At 36.7% G+C, this 18,596-nt stretch overlaps 1 protein-coding gene across 1 annotated transcript in view; it reads right to left on the bottom strand.

Annotated features, from left to right (window-relative positions):
* kif21b (kinesin family member 21B) overlaps positions 1-18,596 on the bottom strand; it is a 403,877-nt gene that overhangs the window by 140,237 nt on the left and 245,044 nt on the right. The window contains exons 25-26 of the mRNA XM_062054694.1: positions 10,289-10,357; positions 10,105-10,215 (exon numbers count right to left, since the gene is read on the bottom strand). Coding sequence (XP_061910678.1) covers positions 10,105-10,215; positions 10,289-10,357 — 180 coding nt within the window. The remainder of the gene's footprint in view (positions 1-10,104; positions 10,216-10,288; positions 10,358-18,596) is intronic.

The following is an 18,596-nucleotide window of genomic DNA, read 5'->3' as shown; positions in this document are numbered from 1 at the left end:
TAAGCATTAACGACCATGATATAAAAAAGTATTGCACTGTTATTGTTTTGCATTCCCTGTCATCCTAGCCCCCCCAAAGAGGAGTTGTACAGTCTAATGATGTATGAGACAAAGGATTTTGTATAGGCTAAACCAGTAGTTCTCAAATGAGGATATGGTGTTTCCGCCCGGACAAAAAAGGGGGGTACTTGAAGGTATGCCAAGGGGTACCTGAGATTTTAAATATTTTAAAATAGCGACAATTCAAAATCCTTTATAAATATAATTATAGAAGAATAATTCTTCAACAAAATCAATATTCAAAGAAGGTTGATGATTGATTATATGTATAGAAATCTTTGTTATAATTTAATCATTTGTTTAATTTTTAAAACGTTTTAGTTATTCTTATATTTTTTTGTCCAAATAAGTCTAGTAAGACCACAACAAATGAGCAATATGGTGCACTGTTATACAATTTAATAAATCAGAAAAGGATGACATTATGCTGTATTTTATTTCTTTATTTTACTGGAAAAAAAGGTTGAAAACCACTGCCCTAAATCATATCTAAAGCTAAAATTATTTTATAAGACTGATTATTTTGGATTATTGTGTTTGTATTGTGAGAGAAGGAGAGAAAGTGAGAGAGAGAGGAAGAGAGAGCAGGTGAAAAAACAGAATGAGGGTGAAGAGGATGGTTTGAGAAAATATGGGAAAAGGATGTTTATAACCTTACGTTATGTGAATGGTTTCTAGGAGAACAGAAAATAGAAACATTGTGTGAAGTGTAAGGAAGAGATGGATACAGGATGTTGTTTGTAAAGGAAAACGAAAGTGAAGAAAAGATGAGAAAGTGACAAATGAAGGTATTCGTAAATGGTATGCTGTTGATTGTGGTTAGCTGCAAGTTTGTTTAATTGTTTGTTTGTTTAGTTGTTTGAGTGAAAGGGGAAGAAATCAATAGGAATAATTACATGCAAAATGGAATAAAACTATGAGTGCGATAGATAATGAATGAATAAATGAAATAAGTTTATTTTGGTCATATAATCAACCATCAACCAATTTGTGTGAGCAGTTTAACAGTAAATTAGACATATTAACAATCATATACATTTACACACAGCACAGAAAAGAAAAAAGAATGACCAAAAAAAGAATAGGCGGAAGCCAAAGCTTATATTGGCCTATGATATACAATTACTGAACATTAAATTACCTGGAACATCAACGTTAAAAGATGAAAGTAATTGTTACTATATTTTATAATGTTCAAAAAACTTTACTTTTCAAGGGTCTCCAAAACCATAACAAAAAACTACATGTGTTCAGGTCATCACTGAGGATGGTACATCATTTAACTCCTAAAAATAAATACATTTGTGTTTTTATTTTATTTTACTTGACCTATTTCAAAAATCAATATCCCCCATAAATGATAGTTTTCTCCTCATAATGTAAATAAGCTAAGAATAAAAACTGGAAGGCTGTTGTTCTTTAATTGGAAACATAATTACCATTGTTTTAAAATTAAATTATCTGAACATTTAACACATTATGACTTAAAAAATGGATTGATATGATCATAATAATAATGCTTTGTGTATTATTGAAATGAGCCTTTTAATTTTAAGTATTGGGTCTATATTTCTTCTATAAACATTTCCCCAAACTTCAAAACAATATTACATATGGAAAAATAAATGAATAATATAACATGTGCAGACATTTCTTATTCAGCATGTGTTTAACTTTATACCGAATAGCAATGGATTTGGATATTTTTCTTTAATATGTTCAATATGCGGCTTCCAACATATTAATGATCAATTACTATTCTCAAGAATGTAGTTCATATACTCTGTCAATTTCCACTTGATTCAACTTTAATTTTTGTTTCACAATTTGACTTTGCACCCTGGACAGGTCACCACCTCATCACAGGGCCAACACAGATAGATAGACAGACAACATTCACACACTAGGGCAAATTTAGTCTTATTAATTTCTACATATTGAGATCTATTACTTAAAATAACTACTTAACCACTGTTGTGAAACACCTTTCTAATTTATGGGAGTATTGGGATAGGATTGAGGAAGATGTCTGCTGTGGTGGTGGTTAGTTTGGAAATTAATTTAATAAAAGTAACTTTAAAGTGCAGTCTGACATTTTAGTTTGGAGTAATTTATAGTTTTATTTAGACATTGCAGTACACCATACCATACGCCCAGGAATCGTTTTTGGTGATTTGGCTCCCAAAATTTTTTATAGTCTTTGGTATGACTCGGCCGGAGTTTTGAACTTGCGACCTGCCGATCTCAGGGCGGACACTCTAACCACTAGGCCACTGAGATGAAGGAGGCAAACCAAATCTCAACAGCTTTCAGTTAGCTATAGATTTTGAGTATAATGCGAACAACTATAACTTTACAACCGTTTGCTGTGAATAGTGTTGAATAATAATTACAAATAACAGCCTACATTAATAAATAGAATAAGAGCCGATATGTAAAGTGTTAAAAAGAGGAGAAGTGTGATTAAGCCTGGCGCTTAGAGCATGGCCTTGTGTGTTTGTTGTGACTAGGTTGGATAACCAGTCGGAGACAGGCAAGGCAAGGCGGGGCAGCTTTGTTTGTGTGGCGTTTTTCCAGGAAAGGGCAGACTCAAAGTGCTTCACAGACAACAAAGTGAAATGAAAGAAAATAAAAGCAAAATTAAAATGCAGACAATAAAAATAAAAACAGTGCGGACGTTAAAAGTTAAAAGATTAAAAGATTTAGCTGAAAGATAAGGAGAAACGTGAATAAATACATTCTTTTGTTTTGGAGAATATCACGTACAGCAGGAGGTCAGAGTGCAAGCATGACAGATTGCTCGCGCCTACTGATAGACAAATAATAGTTTAAATTAACTTATAGATAATCTTTAAGTGAATTAAAAGGGTACTTAAATACACATGAAGTAGTACGTATAATCTTTGAATTAAGGTTATTGATTAGCAATTAATGGGATAGTTAAGACTGTAATTTTAAAACGTGATATGCAAAATTGAACTAACCGAGAGGATATGAAAACGATGGGTGTACATGTTTTGAGTTCCAAATTCTGGAGGAAAAAACCTCAACAAAACGTAAAACCATACAGACGGACTTGGGTGGTAGCCACGGTTGTGCTAGGTCAAGCGAGGGTGGAAAGGATATGCAGCAGGGGGACTGCCAATCTGAACAAGACAAGCTCCAAAGTTGTAGCCAGAACATGCTCACAAAAAATACAGGTGTGACAGCAGGACGAACAGCAGGATACAAACAGACCCCTGCTGGACATAAGTGTCAACGGACAATGTTCAACACAATCTTTGAAGCATTCCTTTGTGGTCAACCTGCACACACCTTGTAATGACCTGCTTACGAACTGTGCCCTGACAATTCAATACCGCACAGAAGGAACTTCCTGATGTTGCCTGACAGCACGACATCAGCTGACAACTACTGGGGACGCCTCCCAGGAACGAGTGGAAGACGGGGACTGCTCCAACTGTCCTAGCACTGGCTGACGGAGGTGTGTCCGTGTGTCCTGCCACCCAAACCGCCAAAGTGTTTGATCACCAATTAGACGACTCATAATAGGAGCCTTTTGACTCTTATATATGGTGGGACTCAAGGTATGGCCGCTCATGTGAACTATCCTTACAACAATTAGAATGGTATAAGATGGACAACTAATGACCCACATTGTTCCTTTGCTCTCTGTCCTGCCTACGAAACCAAAAATGTAGGTCAAATGATAAAACAGGGCGTAGCTGCCGCTGATTGAACCGATACGCAAATACCACATTTTCAATTATTTCGGTTGTCTGTTAAAAACATAGCTATTGGTTGCAATTTGGACATTCCTGCTGTAGGCTACAAAGAGCTAGCAGCTACACAACAGCTGAGCTAAAACACAATTTAAGCATATCAAATAATTGTAGTTGCTTATTACATACACAAAGTCGCGGAGAGACAGAAGTCTGTAGAAAGTATTCAGTAACAAACGTGTCCGCATTATTAAACTTTCTACCACAGGAAATATACTGAACAAATACAGCAGTTACTGTCAGACTCTAATCCGGATTACCTTGTCTATCAGAGACATGGTTAAAACCCACAACACATTTCGTTCTAATTAATGTCCCGGGGGACAAGATTACAGAAAAGACAGATCGAGTGACAAAGGGGGGAGGAATTATGATTTATGAAAGAGAAAACATTAAAAGTAGATACATTTGAGTATGTTGAAATTAAAATTACATTTTCCTCAGAAATGTATTTCAAGGTAATTGTAGTATACCGACCGACCACAGCTAAAGACATTATTCTTGATTCATTTTCAGACATGCTCAAACAGCATAGTATGAAAGAAGTAACGTCATGGGGGACGTTAATCTGGACTGGTTAAATAAAACACGTAGAAAGAAACTTAAGGATATTATAAACGGCTTCTACATGATACAAATGATAAGCAGCCCTACTAGAATTACAATTGGATGACAAAAATCAAAGAGAACATCTGTAAATACACGAATACAAAACTAGAAAGAAGAGTGCTAAAAAAAAATACCTTGGATTAATAAAACAATTTGGATTCTAATAAGACATCGGGACTCAGCTCTCATAAGAGCAATTATAACAGGTCTAAATACAGATCGTATGATTTTAAAAGTTTTGATGAACAAAGTTACAATGTTTATGCGGAAGACTAAGGCTGACTTTCATTTAGAATTAATCAAAGCTGCAAAAGGGAACAATAGAGAGTTATGGAAAACCAGATACAAACTTACGGGAAGAGAGCAAACAAGAAACAACACTATAACATTAAATATGAATGGCGCTACTATCGCAGACAGTCTGGACATAAGTAATAATTTTAATGAACATTTCATCCAGTCTGTACAAACCCTGAATAAAAAGTCCCTCAAAATCAGTGCAAACAATTGTCATTTATTCAGGATGGACTAATTTTAGAATTAACAAATGAAACAAAGTTAAACAAAATCTTCACTGCATTATCAGACTCACGATCTAGAGATATATATATGGGTTGGACACTATCTTCCTAAAAACATAAGGATTGTATTATTGCTCGTATAACAACAATTGATAAATAAATCAGTAACGGAAAACACTTTCCCTACCACGTCTAGAAACTGCTACTATGATTAAATCCATAAAGCAGGAAATAAAGAAGACCAGAACATGTACAGACCAATTAGCCTTCTCCACGTTATAACAAAAGGAATACAAAATTTGAAGTTAAAAGGTGGCTTTGGAGCAATCAAGGCTGCTCACCCGGTCACTAAGATGGGCATTATGTTGACACATCAATTTAATGAGTATTATATTTATCTATGAGAGCATTTTTGTTGTAAATTGTGAGGTATGGCTGTTAAAATCTTGGTTGTTGTTACGAATGATGACAGATGTGAACAAGAGCATGTATTGTCTTTGTGTGATGATGTAAATAAGGTGTGGTTGTATTGTATATTAAGAATGTGTCCATGAAGGGGCATTTTAGGACTTCTTTTAATCTGATTACATGCTACAGTATGATTATTTTTTGATTAATTATTGATTAATCTGAATGTATATATTTATTATGATTAATTAGTGTCATAATTTTATTGCTTGATTTTTGGATCACTTTAATTTAGGTAGCCAGGGACTACAGATGGAAAGTAGCTATTTAGAAATAATCTGGTACAGAACATATCTGTTTCTGAACTTAATGTTTCTGTGCATTGTCCCATCATAGATAGACTAAATTAAATACAACTATTTAGTGAATTATTGAGGCCACAATAATTCACTAGGTGTTGTAAAATATCAAAGTGCTATTGCAAAAGCGAACAGTGACCTCAAACATGACCTGTCCTCCGCCTCTGTTCTTGCTGCGCTTGACTATCAGCTGCCTTTTCTTTTTCTTGGATGTTTCTGAAACTACTAATACTACTACTACTATTACTATTACTATTACTATTACTACGACTAACACTGTCCCTGTGAGAGGGACAGAGGGGGGAGGTGAGTTTGGATTGGGTCAAGTTTGAGCGTGTTGAGGTTTTATTTAATCGATATGATCAATCCGGTACAAGGATAAAGGAACGTAATGATTTAGATTGACAATTGCAGTGGTTGGCGGAAGCAACCCCACCCTCAAAGGAGGGTGCCAATTCAGTAATTAAATGTTTTGTGAATTATCTAATATCCCGACATGGTTTCCCCAAAAAGATTAGGTCAAACAACGGCACCTAATTTAAGAAAACAGGTTAATCTTCTTCAGTCACAAGATCAGCACTTCTCAGGACCAGCAGCTTCCTAGGAAGGTGGAAAGACCATGAGACCAAAATGGTAAGTTTGCAAAATGTAGAATTTGTGTGCCAGTTCCTCTGTGCAGATTTGAGGATGAAAGCAGCCACTCCAGATTCCCTTGCACTCGCTAAGAGGGGCACGGTCAAAGCAAATCCAGGATCAACACCCGATACCTGACTGGAAGGAACCGAGAGGAGAGACAACACCTTGCCAGCGATGACGAGAACGACTAAGGTTGCCAGCCAATATGTGTCCGTCGGGATTCCAGCAGCTGTGGAAGGAGGCCCTGAAGCAAGCCGAGGGCCTGGACCAAAGCCCCACGCCCCATACTCTGCCCCAGCCTTCCCCAAAGCCCCCACAGCTCCAACTCTACCTGAGTTTTCCCCAAAGCGGCCAGCGCGCACATGCCATTGCACAGTCTGCCCAATGGACTGAACCACACCCCAAGAAGAGACAGAGACAGACTGTTTGAGTGGATCTCTTTCTTCACCAAGGCAGCCAAAAGCCCAACGAGGTGTCGGCAGGCCACCAGCCTGAGGCACCACCGAGCCATCTATACGAGCACTAATCGAACATGGACTCATACGAAATTCAGTTGTGTGTTCAAAATCAATTGATAATTAACAATATTGGTAACTACATTCATTGCAAATGCCGGGAAAAATATTTTTGCAAATGTCTTACAGTCATAAGTCTATATACATTCATCTATTTATGTTCAATGATGTTCATGATCAAAGTATTTGTTATTCCTTTACTAAATCAAAGGGTAGGCCAATAATTGTGTTCTGTGAGATGGTTTTACTGCAGGCTGGTAACAGCGATCGCTCTGAAGGAGGGTCATAGACGGAATTTTTGCCTCGTATAAAAACATTGAGGTTTTTGCCTCTATCTGTGGTAGAGATTAGTGGTCTACATCAGAAATTGTTTTGGTCCAGGGTCTTAAGACCCTAGAAGGCGGGTATGTAGTAGAATTTCTGACCTTTGACCTATATTGCATGTCTAATAAGAATGTACGCTCATTTAATTTCTCTTCTATTCTGTGCCAGTGGGACAAAGGTGAATATGGAGTTGTGCCAACCTGTCTACAGAATGTTTAGAATTTCCAAATATGACGAAGAGATACAAGGTTGTTTTGGAACAGACAAAACCAAAACAAAACAATCGTGATGCATTAGATAACAAACAATGAGACATATAAAAATTGGCAGAAGACCGGAACTCGACAGTGATTTTGGCTTGTGTGTGTCTTGTTTACTCCGGAGTAACATGTGGTCTGTCTGCACGGCCAACTTAATTCAACCTGCACTTCTGATAATGGGTAAATAAATTTGTTGTACTAAACTACTTTTGTTGACTGTTTAAGCTTCGGACAATCCACTACACAGGCTATTTAGGAAAAAACTAATTACATTGACGATCTAGAGGGCTCAAAAGCTTATGTATCACTTATGATACGTTTGGCGTTATACGAACGTTTAAATTATCGCACGCACACACGCACACACACACACACACACACACACACACACACACACACACACATACACACACACACACACACACACACACACAAATGTATCATAAAATTAAACATACAATCTATTAGCCAACATTTGAAGAATTAATCAAAGATATAATTCTACACATTGACTCTGACTGCCAAGAGTTAATCAATGGTCAATATACCAGTGTGCAGATTTTTAAACATCACAAAATGATTTTCTTTTAGAGGATGTTCGATTTTGTGATGTGTTGTTTGTTTTCTTTGCTGCTATTTTAACTTTTTATAAATACATAATCAAGGTTAATTGTTTTTTTTAAGCACTTTGCTTTTCCATTCTTTAAATGGAAACATTTTAATAATCATTTAAATTGTTGTAACAGCTGAATGAGCAGCACAGTTACAGTATGAATAAATATTTATGAAGGAATTAGTCATCTCTGTTGTTCGTAAGCACATGCCTGAAATAAAAAGCTGCATTTAAAAGTCGATTAGATTCATTAAATATGTGTACGCTTTATTATCCGACTAATCGTTAAGATAATCGTTAAGATAATCGTTGACTAATCGACTATCAAAATAATCGCTACTTGCAGCTCTAGTGCCATATGAATCCCCTTCAAGACCAAATTAATCAACAATTTGTTGTAATTAATTAATCAATTAATGCGCTCAACAGTTTTATTTAAAAAAGCCATGGGTTTATGCAACATTCTGCTCCAACCAACACGTTTTTGCCTTTTGATACCATGAGGTGGTTCATTTGCATTTAAGTTAAAGTTAAGTTAAAGTACCAATGATTGTCACACACACACTAGGTGTGGTGAAATGTGTCCTCTGCATTTGACCCATCCCCTTGTTCACCCCCTGGGAGGTGAGGGGAGCAGTGGGCAGCAGCGGTGGCCGCGCCCGGGAATCATTTTTGGTGATTTAACCCCCAATTCCAACCCTTGATGCTGAGTGCCAAGCAGGGGGTAATGGGTCCCATTTTTTTAGTCTTTGGTATGACTCGGCTGGGGTTTGAACTCACAACCTACCAATCTCAGGGCGGACACTCTAACCACTCGGCCACTGAGTAGGTTAACCTTTTCGCGCTTGACAAATTGATTTGCAGGGAAACGTAATGAAATGTGATTTTTTAAAAGGTCCTCAATCATTAATCAGTCTCCACAGTATCCGTCCTGTGACACTTAACACCACTTGTTTCCTGGAGAAAGAGTCTTTGTTGAAGAGGGGATCATTTGTACGGAATCTCAAACCCAGCCCTTACCTCTCCAAAGACCAGGGGCCGTACTTATCAAGCTTCTTAGAATTACTCCTAAGAAGTCTGCTAAGAGTTGACTTAAGAGTAAATAAATTCTTCGCTGAAAGCTGCACTTAAAAGTTAGTTATCAAGCGTCTTACTCACACTTTCAGCGAAGTGTAGGACTGAATCTTAAGTGTCACACTCAGAGCTGAATTACGACATTACTATGTGCCGTAAACGGAATTTTAGGTGACGTCATTTCTGTGTCCATAGAAATGACCAATCACGGAAGGGAATCCGTTGTCTAAGAATAAAGAAATATCTTGGAAATATTTAAGTGGACAATGGGAGTGTATATTTTGACAATAAACTACAAAATAATACAAAAAAAAACTAGTCCCCGCCGGCACTCACGCTACCGCTCCCTCTCTTCTATCGCCCACACACTCACTGACGTCACTCACCTCACGGCCACACACATACGCTACTGTCATAACATTTTCTTTCCAATTCATTAATTAGGCAACTAATTTGAAACTGGTGTGGGTGGCTCTATATATACTAGCCCACTGCAGACACATGCAGAAATCAACAAGGAATCGAAAAGTATTAAATCTGTGACAAAAATAATATCCGCTCTGTCTAAACGATACCGTTTGATCAGCTGCTCGTCATAAAAAAAAAAAAAACATTGTTCCGTTCCCTGAACGTTCGCGCACGTCTCTCTCGCCTCAGTGCCATCCCCTGCTGGCAACTCCTAACCACTTAAGACACCTCTGAAGGTCTCTTAAATATCGTGGAGAGTAGGAGTGATTCTTAGACTTAAGAACGTTGATAAAAAGCTTTTATTCTTAAGTTTGAGAGTAGGACTAAATTTCGCAAATTTTCAGGACTTAAGTGTAAAATGGCACTCTAAGAAGCTTGATAAGTACGGCCCCTGGTCTTCAGAGTTGGAGTAAACGACTGGGCTGAAGAGCTCGTAGAGACAGAGGAGTGTGTTTTCATTTCTTATTGTACTCACTTGTCCAGAGCAGAACCTTGGCTTTGGTTGCTCGTAAGCCTTGAGAACACATTGCGGTCGTTCCTGGTCCTCAGAGGAGGAGAAGAGGGGGGAGTGTAGCCATCAGAGGGTCTGGACGAAGAAGAAGGAGTGAAAATCGGCACGGTAAAACCAAGATGGATTTGACAACAACGCATGTACACACCTGTATGAACGGTCGTAAGACTTCCTTCTCGTGATGGGGGAGGTGTCGTAGCCTCGAGACTGCCTGGGGCTAATGACACACACTTATTTCACTGAACGCTTTTAAATCCAGATTGAGACTTGAGGACATTTATAAATCGCAACTGTTTTTCTTAATGTGTATGACATGTATTTTTATGTAACTATCTTTTGCTGCCTCTTGGCCAGGACTCCCTTGAAAAAAAAAATATTTTTTTATTTCAATGGGATTTTCTTGTTTAAATAAAGGTTAAATAAAAAAAATAAATAAAAGCTTTGAACCCTGTGGCTAATCCATGGATTTTTTTTCACTAACGTTTGAATTATGAAATGGATAAAGCAAATAAATGAAACAATGTACTAAAATGGTCCACTTTGAGAAACTGTTCAAACTCAAAGTGTTTACAAAGTAAAAGGAAGAAGAACCCTAATAAACACCTTGAACCTTATTAAAAAAAGGTGAACATATTTTTCGTTTGATAAAGGCTGAATAAAGACATCAATGATTTTTGTTTGGTCAGTGGTTTTAGTGTCGAGGTACAGACATCATTTGGCAACAATTAGTGTGTGTAAATAAACATTTACAAAATATTTCTGTGTCGGTTGTCCCGATACCAACATTTTGGCACCGGTACCAAAATGTATTTTGATACTTTTCTAAAGAAAGGTGCCCACAAAAAATGGCATTATTGGCTTTAACAAAAAAAATCTTACAGTATATTAAACATATGTTTGTTATTGCAATCAACAAACAATTTTGGCCTTAAATAAGATAGTGAACATACTAAACAACTTGTCTATTAGTAGTAAGTAAGCAAACAAAGACTCCTAATTTGTCTGCTGACGTATTCAGTAACATATTGTGTCATTTCTCATTCTATTATTTTGGCAAAATTATGATGGATTTTATAATCTACTTGTTCATTTACTGTTAATATCTGCTTACTTTCTGTTTTAACGTGTTCTATCTACACTTCTGTTAAAATGTAATACTCACTTATTCTTCTCTTGTTTGATACTTTACATTAGTTTTGGATGATACCACAAATTTAGGTATCGATTCGATATCAAGTAGTTACAGGATCATACATTGGTCATAATCAAAGTCCTCATGTGTCCAGGGACGTATTTCCTGAGTTTATAAGGCATAATATGAATATTTTTAAAAAGGAAAAAAAAAATAGTGACGATAAAAAATATCGATGTAATCATTGTAGTATCGACTAGATACACTCTTGTATTTGGTATCGTTACAATCAATATATGTGTAGACTCACCCATGGCATTTTTTTGCAGTATTACTACGGTGCACCATCATGCCCGTAAGAAAAAAAAGAAAAAAAAAGGAACCAGTATTTTTCAGAAGCAGTTTTGTACCGTTTTAAATTCATTAGTACCACGGTACTTTATTAGTACCGGTATACCGTCCAACCCTATTTCTGTGTGAATACCACACCTCACAATGTATATATCTGTGGCTTATAGTTTGGTGCGGCTTATATATGGGGGGGGAAAAAAATTCTTCAAAAATTTGTTGATGCGTCTTATATACCAGCGCGGCTTATAGTCCAGAAAATACGGTAACTGTACACAAGTTTGCGCTTGTACTCGAAAGAGGATTTGTTATACAGTGCCGAGCTAATTTTCGAAAGTATTGTTGGTAGTATTTGTTAGTGTACGCATATAGTGTATCCACAATTTCCCTTGTGGATCATTAAAGTTTGTCTAAGTCTAAATCTAAGTCTCAATATGCTCATTGAGCATAGCCCATGCAAATAATCTATGTTCCTATACTGAGGAGAATCGAGAAGAGGAACCTCACTGTGTTGTGCGCAGTGAAGTATTGGCAAAGGAGAGCATGAAGCCACCAAAGCATCAAGCTGCCATGAGACCGGAAGCGTTTACATTTACAAAGGTAAGCCTCTTTCAGTTCCGTCTGTGTTGTTTTCCCGAGAACCTGACGTAGTTTGCCCCTCTCTCCTGTCCCCCTCCCATTTGAGTTTTGGGATTAGAAATTGACTGCTGCTAAATTGTAATTATTCAACTTGTTTGGTGTTGACCTACTGGGTTGATCAGAGGGAACATTTATTTTGTGCTTTTGAATATTTTTTAAATGCAATCTTGAGAGTTGATTCAGGGCAGCTGGACTCGTTTGAAGATGTTTCGCTTCTCATTCAGGTCCAAGTCCAGTTACTCTGATTCAACTCCTCAGACATACAGTGGAACTAGGGCTGGGCGATATATCGATATACTCGATATATCGCGGGTTTGTCTCTGTGCGATATAGAAAATGACTATATCGTGATATTCGAGGATATGTTCTCACACAGTTGCTTTTAGTTGCGGGCATTACACTACAGGTGTTTCTCCCTCTTTCTTGTCTCTCCTTCTCACAAAGACATAAACAAGCGCACCTTCTTACACACGCGTGCAACGTCACACGCCCTCCCCAAGCAGAGAGGTAGCGGCATGGTAACATTAGCTGTGATGCTAGCGGAGCGGTGCGAGTGGTAATACGAGAGAAAGAAGATGCAAATCTGGTAACAGATGGAGGAAGAATTAATTCCCAAGAAAAACAGCACTAGAGAATGAAGAGTGCTTAAAACTCCGCATATCAACATCTCCGTTCGGTGCCATACCCACAAAATGCCCAAGCAACCATTTCCAGATCAACACCGTATGAAAAAAAAGTCAACAACAGAAGGAGATAACGTCCGCAGGAACCTACCACAGAACGAATGACATATACTATTTGATTTCCTACTATGCAGCTCATTTTTAATTGACAGTTTTTGAAATATCTTGTGACATCATGCACAAAAGTGCACTTTATTTGTTTTTAACTATTGTAGTGGTGTTCTGTACAAAAAGTGCACTTTAATTTAGTGTTGTTTTGATACATCATCTTAGTGACATCATGCACAAAAGTGCACTAATAACTTGTTTTAAAATGTCTCTGACAATCTTGCACTTTCTGTTTTGAAAAGACATGAATGTTTGTGCCACTGCTTAATAACGGTTTCATAAATACACTTTTGCTAAATTGACTTAGTTGTGATTTCCCTCTCTGCATGAAAGTTTAAAATGAGCATATATTAATGCAGTATGAACAAGAATGTTTTAATGTAAACACATAAAATCATCATACTAGTGTGATTATATGCATCAAGTGTTCATTCAAGGCTAAGGCAAAATATTGCGATATATATCGTGTATCGTGACATGGCCCAAAAATATTGAGATATTAATAAAAGGCCATATCGCCCAGCCCTAAGCGGAACCTCAATTTACAAACCCCTCATGGTACAAACGTTTCCAGTAACGGACCTCAATGTGAATAAACACGTGCTTTGGTGTACGAACGTTTTATCCATCCATCTTGCACCCGACAGCACATTCATTGTGGGCAGGCTGATCCCGCTCACTGCTCATTTAGTCAGAACAAAGTTGCTGCTAGCTACTGTGCTACTTTGTGTGCGTTGAAGTGGTTTTTTTTTGTTGCTATTTTACAACATTTTTCTAGATTTGCGAACTCGATATGAGTCCAAAGACATCAACGAACAAGCGATGTGTGGTTTGAAAGATTCAGGAAGTACCCACAGCGTTGTCGACACTAGGTTCTCCTCGAAGATTAAAGGGGCTGTTTGCGACTTTTCAACACCACCGGCTAGTTTGTTACCATTAGTAGTAGTACACATTTGTTTGACAATTGTCTATATTTTTCACTATTGCTAAGTTTATGTAATAAACATTTTTTAACCAGCCAGGATAAAATGATTTGTCAACAAGTACGCCAGGGGTCGTGTGCACACATACAAAAACAGTCCAAGAGAAGCAACAAACACATTTCAGTCATGTTATTGTTATGATAGAATATACATTCAATGGCAGCTAACACTAGCTATCCAAATTGCTATTATTAGCTAGCAATACCTAAAGCTAAAGTGCGTGCATGTGCTAACGTACGTACGTAGTTACGTCCTTACGTCCTAGAAGCCGTGAGAGGGCGGGATTTACTGTGTAAAATACATTGCCTTCTATGCATCTGTGTAAAAACATACAAACCCTTTATTTATTGAATCAAAAATATTGAAATTCAATGATTTGGTGCTTTTGCAAACAGCTAAAATTATGCACAAGGTACCCAATAATGTACAAAAATTATTCTCAACAACAGAGGAAAAATATAATCTTAGAGAAAAGTGTTACTTAAAACATTTGTATGCACGTACAACACTTAAAACATTTAGCATATAAGTATGTGGAATTAAATTATGGAATAGATTAAGCAAATAAACCAAACAATATGCTAACATGATCCACTTTAAGAAACTGTTCAAACTACAAATGTTTACAAAGTACAAGGAATAATTATGACAAACGTATTGAACTTATTGAAAATTATATATTATTCATCTCATTATGTGAATCATAACTGGTTTATGAAGTTGCACCACGTAAAAAAACTGTTGTATTCAGAATGAATTGATGTAAATGATGTACAAATGAACAGGAAGTGGACATTTGTTAGTACTGGAATTGCTATGATGTAGAAAAGGGGTAGGATTAAATAATATTCACTTCTTCCCACTCCTTTTGGACATGCTGTAAATAAAAACGATAATATGTGATTTATCATATTGAAATTGTACACATGTTCGAAATAAACTTCAACCAAGCAAAAATAACTGACAAGCTAAAGTATAATTTATTTGTTATTCCTATTCATTGTAGTTTATCTGGCTGTTAAAGTTAGCGAGTTTTGTCATTTCAAACTGCGAGTGCACAACAGGGCTAGTGACAATGTGTGCGTGTCAGTAGGGTGACTGAAAATGAGGACAGTTCAGCTAGTTTTGACTTTGTTATTATATAGAAAGTTATATTTGTTGGATATATAGAACTGTATAGCAGTATATATTGAGTTCAAAATGTACAAACTTTTACTAAAACATGGACTTTTGTCGAGGCTGGAACCCATTATTCATATTTACATTGTTGCTTCACTATACAAACTTTTCTACCCATAAACCCGTTTCAAGAACCAATTAAGTCCGTAAATCGAGGTTCTACTGTACCGTGCACTGAAAACATTGACCGACAATTTGTGTTCAAATCATTTGGAGTTTGTGGATAGCTTATTGGCCCTAAAATGTTCATTACAGGCATTTTATGCTAGAACACAGTTATTTTACACTACCTCAAATTAAAAGTTGTTAAGAAAGTCATTAACATTCAGGAAATTAAAGGACAACTCAAAAACCAGGTAATTACTTTAAAATTAAATGATTTAAAAATCCATTACAAAATGAGATATGTATTGCATTACACACAGCCCGAGTAAAGTACTATGATGTATTACACATCGCCCGAATAAAATGTCAGGATATAAATATTTTAAAAGTATAAAAATATTGTGACCTGCACTGTCTTTTCATTGAATATAAAATACAAATAGAAATCTCAATTAAAACAATTTGGCTTGTCACTCAGGGGCGATGGTGGTTCCTGCAGCTACACCAGGTGAGAAGCACTGCATTAGAATACAAAACTAACTGCACACATTGTAGCTGGAAATCCTCCAGTAGTGTTCCAACAAACAAAAAACAACCAGCTGACTCATTTTAAATATGCAAACATTCACACATTGATGTAAACTTCCCTGAATGAGTGAGCTTCTTAGCCATAAACTAAATATATCACACCTCAGGCAGGTTTCCAACGACTTGGAACTCTAATGGGTTTTTTTAAGCATCTCCTAGAGCTGCAGTTGGCAACCCGCGGCTCTTAAGCGCCGCCCTAGTGACTCCCTGGAGCTTTTTCAAAAATGTAAGAAAATGAAAAAAAGATGGGGGGAAATATATTTTTAGTTTTAACATGGTTTCTGTAGGAGGGCAAACACGACACAACCCTTCCTAATTGTTAGAAATCCCACTGTTTATGTTAAACATGCTTCACTGATGAGAGTATTTGGCAAGAGCCGTTTTGTCGTACTAATTTCGGCGGTCCTTGAACTCACCGTAGTGTTTTTATGTGTTCAACTTTCTCCGACGCTGCCACAGAAAGATGAGTTTTATACCACTCCTTTTTTGTCTAATTTTGTCCACCAAATGTTTTATACTGTGCGTGAATGCACAAAGGTGAACTTTGTTGATGTTACTGACTTGTGTGGAGTGCTAATCAGGCATATTTGGTCAGTGCATGGCTATAATCCATGCTAACATGCTATTAATTTTCTTTTTTTCCTCATTTATTCAATTATTTAAGGCAATGACACAAAAAAAGTACAAGGTAGACAACACATAATATTAATTAATATAATGCAAAAGGTAATGTACAACATGTAAGCTAGCTGTATGTACTTGTTTGTAGTTATATTTGAGCTGATTTAATTTCCTTTACTTATGTCCTCTGTGTATTTTATTTATATCTGCATGTCTCATGACACAATATATGTATGTAATATTGGCTGCATTTCTGATAGTTGTGTGCCACGTTGTTCCAGACCACAACAAACATTACCCAGCTTGCAAAGATTGTAATAAATCCATTAGAAGAAGACAGCCTGCCGTTTTCTTTTAACTTGGACACACACATCTATACCTTTGACCATTCTAAGACAGTCATTTGCAGGAGTTATCTCACCCTCTGAAAGTTGTACTAATGTTTTCCAATGTTAAAAATATGTAGAATAAATATTACATTTGAACATTTCTGTCAACCAAGATTAGCATCAGCCTGCAACACATAGTCATTTTGATAGTAATATAGCTAATATAGACACATCATGTGTTGCCTTCATTATAACACTTATATAAGACTTGTAAAGTATTTTTAATAGTAGGCTTATATAGCTAATAACACTTACATCATGTATTGTCTTTATGACACTTATATAAGACTTTTAAAGTCATTTTGATAGTAGGCTAATATAGCTAATACAGACACTTACCTCATGTGTTGCCTTCATTATAACACTTATATAAGGCTTTTCATTTTTTTGCGGCTCCAGACAGATTTGTTGTTTGTATTTTTTGTTCAATATGGCTCTTTCAACATTTTGAGTTGCCGACCCCTGGTCTAGAGATATACAACGAGAACGCACACTGATGGCCAGCCTCTGTTAAATTTGCCGATTCTTCTGGTTAGTTAAAAAACGCAATAAATAAAACTATTTCACCTACTGTATAAACTGTAGTATTTATTGTAGGTTTTTTCTAGGAAGGTTGACACCCAGCCATCGAGGATTTCTATTAATGGTCGCCCTAGGGAGGGTTGCGTCAAGTGGGGCATATGTGGTATGCAACCAAATCATGTGATTGAATTGTTGTGTCCCCTCATTTGAAAAACTGAAAGATAGCCATTTTTTCTTTAAACTTGAAACTTAAGACTTTCAGGGCATCCGGAAAGTATTCACTTCACTTTTTCTACATTTTGTTATGTTACAGCCTTATTCCATGGAATGGAATATATTCAATTTTGTCCTCAAAGTTCTACATACTGACATATGACAATGTGAAACGTTTTTTTTCAAACATTTATTTATCAAATGTATTAAAAATCAAAAAAATCACATGTACAAAAAGTATTCAGAGCCTTTGCTCAATACTTTGTTGATGCACCTTTGGCAACAAAATCAGCCTTAGTCTTTTTTAATACGATGCCACAATCTTGGCACACCTATCTTTGGGCAGTTTGGCCCATTCCTCTTTGCAGCACCTCGCAAACTCCATCAGGTTGGATGGGAAGCATTGGTTTTCATCCAGGATGTCTCCGTACATTGCTGCATTCATATTTCCCTCTATCCTGACTAGTCTCCCAGTTCTTGCCACTGAAAAATATTCCCACAGCATGATGCTGCCACCACCATGCTTCACTGTAGGGATGGTATTGGTCTGGTGATGAGAGGTGCCTGGTTTCCTTCTAACATTCACGTCAAAGACTTCAATCTTTGTCTCATCGGACCAGATAATTTAGTTTTCAAGGTCTGAGAGTCTTTTTAGGTGCATTTTGGCAACATTTTTCCATAAAGGCTTGATTCGTGGATTGCCACAGAGACGGTTGTCCTTCTGGAAGGTTCTCCTCTCTCCACAAAGGAATGCTGTAGCTCTGACAGAGTGACCATGGGGTTCTTGATCACCTCCCTGACTAGACTAAGATGAATGCAACAATCTACAGACCCATCCTTGATGAAGACCAACACATTTAAAAAAAAAAATAAAAATTAAAACCTTCTCACATTGTCATTATGGGGTATTGTTTATAGAATTTTGAGAACAAAAATGTATTTAATC

Source organism: Entelurus aequoreus, linkage group LG01 (genome assembly GCF_033978785.1).
Source record: "Entelurus aequoreus isolate RoL-2023_Sb linkage group LG01, RoL_Eaeq_v1.1, whole genome shotgun sequence".
Lineage (NCBI taxonomy): Eukaryota > Metazoa > Chordata > Actinopteri > Syngnathiformes > Syngnathidae > Entelurus > Entelurus aequoreus.
Note: the sequence above shows the minus strand (reverse complement) of the source record. Positions and strands in the feature narration are given on the sequence as shown.